Source organism: Oncorhynchus gorbuscha, linkage group LG22, assembly GCF_021184085.1.
Source record: "Oncorhynchus gorbuscha isolate QuinsamMale2020 ecotype Even-year linkage group LG22, OgorEven_v1.0, whole genome shotgun sequence".
NCBI classification, from domain to species: domain Eukaryota; kingdom Metazoa; phylum Chordata; class Actinopteri; order Salmoniformes; family Salmonidae; genus Oncorhynchus; species Oncorhynchus gorbuscha.
This window is the reverse complement of record NC_060194.1, coordinates 50,002,334-50,016,279: the sequence shown is the minus strand read 5'-3', so window position 1 is coordinate 50,016,279 and position 13,946 is coordinate 50,002,334. Positions and strand designations below refer to the sequence as shown.

The 13,946-nt window shown below is 47.9% G+C and overlaps 1 protein-coding gene across 7 annotated transcripts in view; it reads left to right on the top strand.

Annotated features, from left to right (window-relative positions):
- LOC124009248 (casein kinase I-like) overlaps positions 1–13,946 on the top strand; it is a 66,917-nt gene that overhangs the window by 26,749 nt on the left and 26,222 nt on the right. For all 7 annotated transcript variants that reach the window (XM_046320846.1, XM_046320850.1, XM_046320848.1 and 4 more), the window contains exons 3-4: positions 4,164–4,233; positions 8,878–9,026. In XM_046320846.1, coding sequence (XP_046176802.1) covers positions 4,164–4,233; positions 8,878–9,026 — 219 coding nt within the window. The remainder of the gene's footprint in view (positions 1–4,163; positions 4,234–8,877; positions 9,027–13,946) is intronic.

Genomic DNA, 13,946 nt, shown 5'->3' with positions numbered 1-13,946 from the left:
TTCCACATGCTTCCCACAATAAGTTGGGTGAATTTTGGCCCATTCCTCCTGACAGAGCTGGTGTAACTGAGTCAGGTTTGTAGGCCTCCTTGCTCGCACACGCTTTTTCAGTTCTGCCCACAAATATTCTATAGGGTTGAGGTCAGGGCTTTGTGATGGCCACTCCAATACCTTGACTTTGTTGTCCTTAAGCCATTTTGCCACAACTTTGGAAGTATGTTTGGGGTCATTGTCCATTTGTAAGACCCATTTGCGACCAAGCTTTAACTTCCTGACTGATGTCTTGAGATGTTGCTTCAATATATCCACATAATTTTCCAGTCTCATGATGCCATCTATTTTGTGAAGTGCACCAGTCCCTCCTGCAGTAAAGCACCCCCACAACATGATACTGCCACCCCCGTGCTTCATGGTTGGATGGTGTTCTTTGGATTGCAAGCATCCCCCTTTCTCCTCCAAACATAACGATGGTCATTATGGCCAAACAGTTCTATTTTTGTTTCATCAGACCAGAGGACATTTCTCCAAAAAGTACGATCTTTGTCCCCATTTGCAGTTGCAAACTGTAGTCTTGCTTTTTTATGGCAGTTTTGGAGCAGTGGCTTCATCCTTGCTGAGTGGCCTTTCAGGTTATGTCGATATAGGACTCGTTTTACTGTGGATATAGATACTTTTGTACCTGTTTCCTCCAGCATCTTCACAAGGTCCTTTGCTGTTGTTCTGGGATTGACTTGCACATTTACTGGTTATGATTCATTATTCCTGGTAGATATTAGAGGTCGACCGATTATGATTTTTCAACGCCGATACCGATTATTGGCCAACCAAAACCAATTTTTAATTTTTAAATTTGTAATAATGACAATTACAACAATACTGAATGAACACATTTATTTTACCTTAATATTACACATCAATAATATACATTTAGCCTAAAATAAATAATGAAACATGTTCAATTTGGTTTAAATAATGCAAAAACAAAGTTTCAGTTCCTTGTTCAGAACATGAGAACATATGAAAGCTGTTGGTTCCTTTTAACATGAGTCTTCAATATTCCCTTGTAAGAAGTTGTAGTTATTATAGGAATTATAGGACTATTTCTCTCTATACCATTTGTATTTCATATACCTTTGACTATTGGATGTTCTTATAGGCACTTTAGTACTGCCAGTGTAACAGTATAGCTTCCGTCCCTCTCCTCGCCCCTACCTGGGCTCGAACCAGGAACACATCAACAACAGCCATCCTCGAAGCAGCGTTACCCATCGCTCCACAAAAGCCTCGGCCCTTGCAGAGCAAGGGGAACAACTACTCCAAGTCTCAGAGCAAGTGACGTCACCGATTGAAACGCTATTAGCGTGCACCTCGCTAACTAGCTAGCCATTTCACATCGGTTACACCAGCCTAATCTCGGGAGTTGATAGGCTTGAAGTCATAAACAGCTCAATGCTTGAAGCACAGCGAAGAGCTGCTGTCAAGCGCATGAAAGTGCTGTTTGAATGAATGTTTACGAGCCTGCTGCTGCCTACCACCGCTCAGTCAGACTGCTCTATCAAATATCAAATCGTAGACTTAATTATAACATAATAACACACAGAAATACGAGCCTTAGGTCATTTTGGTCAAATCCGGAAACTATCCTTTTAGAAAACAAAATGTTTATTCTTTCAGTGAAATACGGAACCGTTCCGTATTTTATCTAACGGGTGGCATCCCTAAGTCTAAATATTGTTGTTACATTATACAACCTTCAATGTTATGACATAATTATGTACAATTCTGACAAATTAATTACTGTCTTTGTTTGGAAGAAATGGTCTTCACACAGTTCACAACGAGCCAGGAGGCCCAAACTGCTGCATATACCCTGACTGCTTGCACAGTACGCAAGAGAAGTGACACAATTTCCCTAGTTAAAATAAAATAATGTTAACAGGCAATATTAACTAAATATGCAGGTTTAAGAATATATACTTGTGTATTGATTTTAAGAAAGGCATAGATGTTTATGGTTTGGTGCAATGACAGTGCTAAATCATCACCCGTTTGGCGAAGTCGAAGTAGGCTGTGATTCGATGGTAAATTAACAGGCACCGCATTGATTATGTGCAACGCAGGACACGCTAGATAAATTAGTAATATCATCAACCATGTGTAGTTAACTCGTGATTATGTGAAGATTTTTAGTTTTTTATAAGTTTAATGCTTACCTTGGCTTCTTGCTGCCCTTGCGTAACAGGTAGTCAGCCTGCCACGCAGGCTCCCCGTGGAGTGCAATGTAAGGCAGGTGGTTAGAGCGTTGGACTAGCTGCCCTTGCGTAACAGGTAGTCAGCCTGCCACGCAGTCTCCTCGTGGAGTGCAATGTAAGGCAGGTGGTTGGAGTGTTGGACTAGTAGCCAGAAGGTTGCAAAAACTAATCATCGAGCTGACAAGGTACAAATCTGTCCTTCTGCCCCTGAACAAGGCAGTTAACCCACTGTTCCTAGGCAGTCATTGAAAATAAGAATGTGTTCTTAACTGACTTGCCTAGTTAAATAAAGATTAAATAAAGAAAATGGCCAAATCGGTGTCCAAAAATACCAATTCCCAATTGTTATGAAAACTTGAAACCGGCCCTAATTTATCGGTCATTCCGATTCATCGGTCGACCTCTAGAGCTGTTGTAGTCCTGCAGCATGTAAGTAGTCCTAAAGCTGTTGTAGTCCTGCAGCATGTAAGTAGTCCTAAAGCTGTTGTAGTACTGCAGCATGTATGTAGTCCTAAAGCTGTTGTAGTCCTAAAGCTGTTGTAGTACTGCAGCATGTATGTAGTCCTAAAGCTGTTGTAGTACTGCAGCATGTATGTAGATCTAAAGCTGTTGTAGTACTGCAGCATGTATGTAGTCCTAAAGCTGTTGTAGTACTGCAGCATGTATGTAGTCCTAAAGCTGTTGTAGTCCTAAAGCTGTTGTAGTCCTAAAGCTGTTGTAGTTCTAAAGCTGTTGTAGTACTGCAGCATGTATGTAGTCCTAAAGCTGTTGTAGTCCTGCAGCATGTATGTAGTCCTAAAGCTGTTGTAGTACTGCAGCATGTATGTAATCCTAAAGCTGTTGTATTCCTGCAGCATGTATGTAGTTCTAAAGCTGTTGTATTCCTGCAGCATATATGTAGTTCTAAAGCTGTTGTAGTTCTAAAGCTGTTGTAGTACTGCAGCATGTATGTAGTTCTAAAGCTGTTGTAGTTCTAAAGCTGTTGTCATCCTAAAGCCGTTGTAGTTCTAAAGCTGTTGTAGTACTGCAGCATGTATGTAGTCCTAAAGCTGTTGTAGTTCTAAAGCTGTTGTAGTCCTAAAGCCGGTGTAGTTCTAAAGCTGTTGTAGTACTGCAGCATGTATGTAGTTCTAAAGCCGTTGTAGTTCTAAAGCTGTTGTAGTCCTGCAGTATGTATGTAGATCTAAAGCTGTTGTAGTACTGCAGCATGTATGTAGTTCTAAAGCTGTTGTAGTCCTGGAGCATGTATGTAGTCCTAAAGCTGTTGTAGTCCTGCAGCATGTATGTAGTTCTAAAGCTGTTGTAGTCCTAAAGCTGTTGTAGTCCTGCAGCATGTATGTAGTCCTAAAGCTGTTGTAGTTCTAAAGCTGTTGTAGTCCTGCAGCATGTATGTAGTCCTAAAGCTGTTGTAGTCCTGCAGCATGTATGTAGTTCTAAAGCTGTTGTAAGGTTAGTTGTTCAGAACATCATGTGGGTTTAAATGCAATCTGTTTCTGTTTGGCTTGTTGGTTTGGTTTTACACACACTTGCTCAGAAAGCCCTCTCGTCTGTGGTTTGCTTGCGCACTGAGTGTCATGAATGACTCAACCCCCTGTGGTCCTGAACCCCACCACCCGTGCTTAGTCGGGGACACACGTTCACCCACCAACTGAGTTATTGGGATTGATTGATTCACAGTCTCTTTCCTATGATGAGGTTATGAGCTATCCCCATTGTTTGACCTCGAACCGTCATCATGTTTGACCTCTAACCCTCATCATGTTTGACCTCTAACCCTCATCATTTGACCTCTAACCCTCATCATGTTTCACCACTAACCCTCATGTTGTTTGACCTCTAACCCTCATGGTGTTTGACCTCTAACCCTCATCATTTTACCTCTAACTCTCATGGTGTTTATCTCATTTCCAGGAGGCCATCAAGTCCCGGGCCCCACAGCTCCACCTGGAGTACAGGTTCTATAAACAGCTGGGGAGTTCAGGTGAGAAACATCACAGAATTATATTGATTCTCTGTGGTCATGAACACCAATGTCATGGAAGTTTATTATCAGGAAAACTGTTAAATTTAGTATTGAATCCACCAATATAATGGATGTTTATTATTAGGGAAACAATTAAATATATCTTCAACTAACCTGTACCCCCCGGGGCACATTGACTCGGTACTGATATCCCCTGTATATTGTCTCCACATTGACTCGGTACTGATATCCCCTGTATATTGTCTCCACATTGACTCGGTACTGATATCCCCTGTATATTGTCTCCACATTGACTCGGTACTGATATCCCCTGTATATTGTCTCCACATTGACTCGGTACTGATATCCCCTGTATATTGTCTCCACATTGACTCGGTACTGATATCCCCTGTATATTGTCTCCACATTGACTTGGTACTGATATCCCCTGTATATTGTCTCCACATTGACTCGGTACTGATATCCCCTGTATATTGTCTCCACATTGACAGTGTGTGTGTGGCAGGCTTACAGTGATGTCAAAAAACAACATTTGAGAGTGTGCTGACCCTGGTGCTAGAGGGGGTACAGCTGACCCTGGTGCTAGAGGGGGTACAGCTGACCCTGGTGCTAGAGGGGGTACAGCTGACCCTGGTGCTAGAGGGGGTACAGCTGACCCTGGTGCTAGAGGGGGTACAGCTGACCCTGGTGCTAGAGGGGGTACAGCTGACCCTGGTGCTAGAGGGGGTACAGCTGACCGTGGTGCTAGAGGGGGTACAGCTGACCGTGGTGCTAGAGGGGGTACAGCTGACCGTGGTGCTAGAGGGGGTACAGCTGACCCTGGTGCTAGAGGGGGTACAGCTGACCGTGGTGCTAGAGGGGGTACAGCTGACCGTGGTGCTAGAGGGGGTACAGCTGACCCGTGGTGCTAGAGGGGTACAGCTGACCCTGGTGCTAGAGGGGGTACAGCTGACCCTGGTGCTAGAGGGGGTACAGCTGACCCTGGTGCTAGAGGGGGTACAGCTGACCCTGGTGCTAGAGGGGGTACAGCTGACCCTGGTGCTAGAGGGGGTACAGCTGGAGGTTGAATGTTTGAAGGGGTACGGGAATATAACCAGTCTGGGAACCACTGATCTAGGACCCAAAGGGCTTCTTAACAGCTTCTATCCTCAAGCCATGAGACTCTTGAACACTTAATCAAATGGCTACCTGGACTATTTGCATTGTACCCACCATATCCTCCATTTTGACGCTGCTGCTACTCTGTTTATTATCCATACATACATCCAGTCACCTCTATCTACATGTACATATTACCTCAACTACCTCCACTAACCGGTGCCCCAGCACATTGACTCTGTACCGGTGCCCCAGCACATTGACTCTGTACCGGTGCCCCAGCACATTGACTCTGCACCGGTGCCCCAGCACATTGACCCTGCACCGGTGCCCCAGCACATTGACCCTGTACCGGTGCCCCAGCACATTGACTCTGTACCGGTGCCCCAGCACATTGACTCTGTACCGGTGCCCCAGCACATTGACTCTGTACCGGTGCCCCCTTGTTTATAGTGTCGCTATTGTTATTTTACTGCTGCTCTTTACTTGTTATATTTCAATATGATTTTTTTATTGTTTTTCTTAAAACTGCATTGTTGATTAAGGGCTTGTAAATAACATTTGATTTGATATTGATATAACAGGCTGAGGCACAGTCACCAGGTGCTCTCCACTATAACAGGCTGAGCTAGTCACCAGGTGCTCTCCACTATAACAGGCTGAGCTAGTCACCAGGTGCTCTCCACTATAACAGGCTGAGCTAGTCACCATTCACCAGGTGCTCTCCACTATAACAGGCTGAGCTAGTCACCAGTCACCAGGTGCTCTCCACTATAACAGGCTGAGCTAGTCACCAGGTGCTCTCCACTATAACAGGCTGAGGCACAGTCACCAGGTGCTCTCCACTATAGCAGGCTGAGCTAGTCACCAGGTGCTCTCCACTATAACAGGCTGAGCTAGTCACCAGTCACCAGGTGCTCCACTATAACAGGCTGAGCTAGTCACCAGGTGCTCTCCACTATAACAGGCTGAGCTAGTCACCAGTCACCAGGTGCTCTCCACTATAACAGGCTGAGCTAGTCACCAGTCACCAGGTGCTCTCCACTATAACAGGCTGAGCTAGTCACCAGGTGCTCTCCACTATAACAGGCTGAGCTAGTCACCAGGTGCTCTCCACTATAACAGGCTGAGCTAGTCACCAGGTGCTCTCCACTATAACAGGCTGAGCTAGTCACCAGGTGCTCTCCACTATAACAGGCTGAGCTAGTCACCAGGTGCTCTCCACTATAACAGGCTGAGCTAGTCACCAGTCACCAGGTGCTCTCCACTATAACAGGCTGAGCTAGTCACCAGTCACCAGGTGCTCTCCACTATAACAGGCTGAGGTACAGTCACCAGGTGCTCTCCACTATAACAGGCTGAGCTAGTCACCAGTCACCAGGTGCTCTCCACTATAACAGGCTGAGCTAGTCACCAGGTGCTCTCCACTATAACAGGCTGAGCTAGTCACCAGGTGCTCTCCACTATAACAGGCTGAGCTAGTCACCAGTCACCAGGTGCTCTCCACTATAACAGGCTGAGCTAGTCACCAGTCACCAGGTGCTCTCCACTATAAGAGGCTGAGCTAGTCACCAGGTGCTCTCCACTATAACAGGCTGAGCTAGTCACCAGTTACCAGGTGCTCTCCACTATAACAGGCTGAGCTAGTCACCAGGTGCTCTCCACTATAACAGGCTGAGCTAGTCACCAGGTGCTCTCCACTATAGCAGGCTGAGCCAGTCACCAGGTGCTCTCCACTATAACAGGCTGAGCTAGTCACCAGTCACCAGGTGCTCTCCACTATAACAGGCTGAGCTAGTCACCAGTCACCAGGTGCTCTCCACTATAACAGGCTGAGCTAGTCACCAGGTGCTCTCCACTATAACAGGCTGAGCTAGTCACCAGGTGCTCTCCACTATAACAGGCTGAGGTACAGTCACCAGGTGCTCTCCACTATAACAGGCTGAGCTAGTCACCAGTCACCAGGTGCTCTCCACTGTAACAGGCTGAGCTAGTCACCAGTCACCAGGTGCTCTCCACTATAACAGGCTGAGCTAGTCACCAGTCACCAGGTGCTCTCCACTATAACAGGCTGAGCTAGTCACCAGTCACCAAGTGCTCTCCACTATAACAGTTTTTCTGATATTAAACTTCCATTACATTGGTGGATTCAAATCAATTCAAATTTTGTCACATGCGCCGAAATGCTGACTTTACATACCTGTGGATGTATTTCAAGGCCTACCTTCAAACTCATTGCCTCTTTGCTTGACATCATGAGAAAATCAAAAGAAATCAGCCGTCATACCGCTCAGGTAGGAGACACGTTCTGTCTCCTAGAGATTAATGTACTTTGGTGCGAAAAGTGCCAATCAATCCCAGAACAACAGCAAAGGACCTTGTGAAGATGCTGGAGGAAACAGGTACAAAAGCATCTATATCCACAGTAAAACAAGTCCTATATCGACATAATCTGAAAGGCCGCTCAGCAAGGAAGAAGCCACTGCTCCAAAACCACCGTAAAAAAAGCCAGACTACGGTTTGCAACTGCACATGGGGACAAAGATCATACTTTTTGGAGAAATGTCCTCTGGTCTGATGAAACAAAAATATAACTGTTGGACCATAATGACCATTGTTATGTTTGGAGGAGAAAGGGGGATGCTTGCAAGCCAAAGAACACCATCCCAGCCGTGCACGGGGGTGGCAGCATCATGTTATGGGGGTGCTTTGCTGCAGGAGGGACTGGTGCACTTCACAAAATAGATGGCATCATGAGGGAGGGAAATTATGTGGATAGATTGAAGCAACATCTCAAGACATCAGTCAGGAAGTTAAAGCTTGGTCGCAAATGGGTCTTCCAAATGGACAATGACCCCAACGATACTTCCAAAGTTGTGGGGAAATGGCTTAAGGACAACAAAGCCAAGGTATTGGAGTGGCCATCACAAAGCCCTGACCTCAATCCTATAGAACATTTGTGGGCAGAACTGAAAAAGTGTGTGCGAGCAAGGAGGCTTACAAACCTGACTCAGTTACACCAGCTCTGTCAGGAGGAATGGGCCAAAATTCACCCAACTTATTGTGGGAAGCTTGTGGAAGGCTACCCGAAACATGTGACCCAAGTTAAACAGTTTAAAGGCAATACTACCAAATACTAATTGAGTGTATGTAAACTTCTGACCCACTGGGAATATGATGAAATAAATAAAAGCTGAAATAAATCATTCTCTCTACTGTTATTCTGACATTTCACGTTCTTAAAATAAAGTGGTGATTCTAACTGACCTAAGACACGAGGCTACTCAGGCAAGAGGGGGGGGGGGCTCATCCAAATGTATAGCCCCGTTGGCACCAAGAGGACTGGTGTTGGCTTTAAAGTGCAATAGCAGTCTATTGACCTAATGAAATGAGACCAGCACTCACTTGATTCTAAGTTGCAATTGAAGCTTTGTTTTACTGTTTAAAAAAAAAAAAATTAAACAATGTCTTATTGTAATCACACACTGTTGTTTTTCTTGCATCTTCAGTGTGTTTGTGAAACCATTCACTTTGTCTTTGCAGAGGGCGTCCCCCAGGTATTCTACTTCGGGCCCTGTGGGAAGTATAATGCCATGGTTCTGGAGCTGCTGGGACCCAGTCTGGAAGACCTGTTTGATCTGTGTGACAGAACCTTCTCCCTCAAGACCGTCCTCATGATCGCTATTCAGCTGGTAGGAAACTCTCACTGTGAGAGGTCTCCTCTCTCTCTCTCTCTCTCTCTCTTCTCTCTCTCTCTCAGATCTCTCACTCTCTCTCGGTGCCTCTCTCTCTCTCTCTCGGGGTGTCTCTCAGTGTTCTCTCTCTGATCCATGTTTCTCTCTCTCTCTCTCTCTCTCTCTCTCTCTCTCTCTCTCTCTCTCTCTCTCTCTCTCTCTCTCTCTCTCTCTCTCTCTCTCTCTCTCTCACGCTAATCTCTCTCTCACCATTCAGCTGGTACAAATGCACACTCTTTATTTCACTTTGTAGTGGTAATTATTAGAGGTGTAAAGATTAAGATTGTGTTCGGGCGCCAGGCAGGTATTAACCGAAAGGAGAAGAGTAGAATAGAGAGAGTACCACTACCAGACCCACACACATCAGCAGAAGAGACTAGAGTGTAGCCTGTTTACCAGATAGCCAGTGGAGAGAAAAGAGAATACACACCCTATAAAACCCACATCACAGCACAGGGGTAACCCCACCCAGAATACCTCATCAGCACAGTAGTAATCCCACCCAGAATACCTCAGCAGCACAGGGGTAACCCGACCCAGAATACCTCAGCAGCACAGGGGTAACCCCACCCAGAATACCTCATCAGCACAGTAGTAATCCCACCCAGAATACCTCAGCAGCACAGGGGTAACCCGACCCAGAATACCTCAGCAGCACAGGGGTAACCCCACCCAGAATACCTCAGCAGCACAGGGGTAACCCTACCCAGAATACCTCATCAGCACAGGGGTAACCCCACCCAGAATACCTCAGCAGCACAGGGGTAACCCCACCCAGAATACCTCATCAGCACAGGGGTAACCCCACCCAGAATACCTCAGCAGCACAGGGGTAACCCCACCCAGAATACCTCATCAGCACAGGGGTAACCCCACCCAGAATACCTCATCAGCACAGGGGTAACCCCACCCAGAATACCTCAGCAGCACAGGGGTAACCCCACCCAGAATACCTCAGCAGCACAGGGGTAACCCCACCCAGAATACCTCAGCAGCACAGGGTAACCCCACCCAGAATACCTCAGCAGCACAGGGGTAACCCCACCCAGAATACCTCAGCAGCACAGGGGTAACCCTACACAGAATACCTCAGCAGCACAGGGGTAACCCCACCCAGAATACCTCAGCAGCACAGGGGTAACCCACCCAGACTACCTCATCAGCACAGGGGTAACCCCACCCAGAATACCTCAGCAGCACAGGGGTAACCCCACCCAGAATACCTCAGCAGCACAGGGGTAACCCTACACAGAATACCTCAGCAGCACAGGGGTAACCCCACCCAGAATACCTCAGCAGCACAGGGGTAACCCTACACAGAATACCTCAGCAGCACAGGGGTAACCCACCCAGACTACCTCATCAGCACAGGGGTAACCCCACCCAGACTACCTCATCAGCACAGGGGTAACCCCACCAAGAATACCTCATCAGCACAGGGGTAACCCCACCCAGAATACCTCATCAGCACAGGGGTAACCCGACCCAGAATACCTCATCAGCACAGGGGTAACCCCACCCAGAATACCTCAGCAGCACAGGGTAACCCCACCTAGAATACCTCAGCAGCACAGGGGTAACCCCACCCAGAATACCTCAGCAGCACAGGGTAACCCCACCCAGAATACCTCAGCAGCACAGGGGTAACCCCACCCAGAATACCTCAGCAGCACAGGGGTAACCCTACACAGAATACCTCAGCAGCACAGGGTAACCCACCCAGAATACCTCAGCAGCACAGGGGTAACCCACCCAGACTACCTCATCAGCACAGGGGTAACCCACCCAGACTACCTCATCAGCACAGGGGTAACCCACCCAGAATACCTCATACAATAATAATAATAGTAGTAATAATAATAATAATAACAATAATGGCAGAGCAATTGAACAGCAACTTCATACAAGAAAGAACCCAGTCATCAACAGAGGATTTCATAGACACAGAGGGAATGTGGGGGGTGTTCATAGACACAGAGGGAATGTGGGGGGTGTTCATAGACACAGAGGGAATGTGGGGGTGTTCATAGACACAGAGGGAATGTGGGGGTGTTCATGGACACAGAGGGAATGTGGGGGTGTTCATGGACACAGAGGGAATGTGGGGGTGTTCATGGACACAGAGGGAATGTGGGGGTGTTCATAGACACAGAGGGAATGTGGGAGGTGTTCAGAGGGAATGTGGGGGTGTTCATAGACACAGAGGGAATGTGGGAGGTGTTCAGAGGGAATGTGGGGGTGTTCATAGACACAGAGGGAATGTGGGAGGTGTTCAGAGGGAATGTGGGGGTGTTCATGGACACAGAGGGAATGTGGGGGTGTTCATAGACACAGAGGGAATGTGGGAGGTGTTCAGAGGGAATGTGGGAGGTGTTCAGAGGGAATGTCAGAGGGAATGGGGGTGTTCAGAGGGAATGTGAGGGGTGTTCATAGACACAGAGGGAATGTGGGGGTGTTCATAGACACAGAGGGAATGTGGGGGTGTTCAGAGGGAGGGAATGTGGGGGGTGTTCAGAGGGAATGTGGGGGGGTGTTCAGAGGGATGTGGGGGTGTTCAGAGGGAATGTGGGGGTGTTTAGACACAGAGGGAATGTGGGGGTGTTCATAGACACAGAGGGAATGTGGGGGTGTTCATAGACACAGAGGGAATGTGGGGGTGTTCATAGACACAGAGGGAATGTGGGGGTGTTCATAGACACAGAGGGAATGGGGGGTGTTTATAGACACAGAGGGAATGTGGGGGTGTTTATAGACACAGAGGGAATGTGGGGGGGTGTTTATAGACACAGAGGGAATGTGGGGGGTGTTCATAGACACAGAGGGAATGTGGGGGGTGTTCATAGACACAGAGGGAATGTGGGGGGTGTTCATAGACACAAAGGGAATGTGCAAGGCCTTAAAAATGTCCACAATCTTCTCGGCCACATGTCATTAGTACACCTCACCTCAATACAGTTCACATAACAATACACAACTTGCAAGCGACCTCCCTTTTAACTAAAATGTCCATCAAAAATCTTCTGGCAGGGAAATAATAGTCCAGCTCTAAATGAACTTCAATGGGAAGTGCTTTGGAAAAATAGTCTGTTGCAGGGTAAAGCACTGGAACGATAGAGGGTCTGTTGCAGGGTAAAGCCCTGGAACGATAGAGGGTCTGTTGCAGGGTAAAGCCCTGGAATGATAGAGGGTCTGTTGCAGGGTAAAGCACTGGAACGATAGAGGGTCTGTTGCAGGGTAAAGCCCTGGAACGATAGAGGGTCTGTTGCAGGGTAAAGCCCTGGAACGATAGAGGGTCTGTTGCAGGGTAAAGCCCTGGAACGATAGAGGGTCTGTTGCAGGGTAAAGCCCTGGAACGATAGAGGGTCTGTGCAGGGTAAAGCCCTGGAACGATAGAGGATCTGTTGCAGGGTAAAGCCCTGGAACGATAGAGGGTCTGTTGCAGGGTAAAGCCCTGGAACGATAGAGGGTCTGTTGCAGGGTAAAGCCCTGGAACGATAGAGGGTCTGTTGCAGGGTAAAGCACTGGAACGATAGAGGGTCTGTTGCAGGGTAAAGCCCTGGAACGATAGAGGGTCTGTTGCAGGGTAAAGCCCTGGAACGATAGAGGGTCTGTTGCAGGGTAAAGCCCTGGAACGATAGAGGGTCTGTGCAGGGTAAAGCCCTGGAACGATAGAGGGTCTGTTGCAGGGTAAAGCACTGGAACGATAGAGGGTCTGTTGCAGGGTAAAGCCCTGGAACGATAGAGGGTCTGTTGCAGGGTAAAGCCCTGGAACGATAGAGGGTCTGTTGCAGGGTAAAGCCCTGAAACGATAGAGGGTCTGTTGCAGGGTAAAGCCCTGGAACGATAGAGGGTCTGTTGCAGGGTAAAGCCCTGGAACGATAGAGGGTCTGTTGCACTGGAACGATAAGGGTCTGTTGCAGGGTAAAGCACTGGAACGATAGAGGGTCTGTTGCAGGGTAAAGCCCTGGAACGATAGAGGGTCTGTGCAGGGTAAAGCCCTGGAACGATAGAGGGTCTGTTGCAGGGTAAAGCACTGGAACGATAGAGGGTCTGTTGCAGGGTGAAGCACTGGAACGATAGAGGGTCTGTTGCAGGGTAAAGCCCTGGAACGATAGAGGGTCTGTTGCAGGGTAAAGCCCTGGAACGATAGAGGGTCTGTTGCAGGGTAAAGCCCTGGAACGATAGAGGGTCTGTTGCAGGGTAAAGCCCTGGAACGATAGAGGGTCTGTTGCAGGGTAAAGCCCTGGAACGATAGAGGGTCTGTTGCAGGGTAAAGCCCTGGAACGATAGAGGGTCTGTTGCAGGGTAAAGCCCTGGAACGATAGAGGGTCTGTTGCAGGGTAAAGCCCTGGAACGATAGAGGGTCTGTTGCAGGGTAAAGCCCTGGAACGATAGAGGGTCTGTTGCAGGGTAAAGCCCTGGAACGATAGAGGGTCTGTTGCAGGGTAAAGCACTGGAACGATAGAGGGTCTGTTGCAGGGTAAAGCCCTGGAACGATAGAGGGTCTGTTGCAGGGTAAAGCCCTGGAACGATAGAGGGTCTGTGCAGGGTAAAGCCCTGGAACGATAGAGGGTCTGTTGCAGGGTAAAGCCCTGGAACGATAGAGGGTCTGTGCAGGGTAAAGCCCTGGAACGATAGAGGATCTGTTGCAGGGTAAAGCCCTGGAACGATAGAGGGTCTGTTGCAGGGTAAAGCCCTGGAACGATAGAGGGTCTGTTGCAGGGTAAAGCCCTGGAACGATAGAGGGTCTGTTGCAGGGTAAAGCCCTGGAACGATAGAGGGTCTGTGCAGGGTAAAGCCCTGGAAGAAGAGAAAGAGAGAGAAAAAGAGAGATCTTAGCTGTGGTCTTCAGGCGTACCGGTGTACTGTCTGACCGTC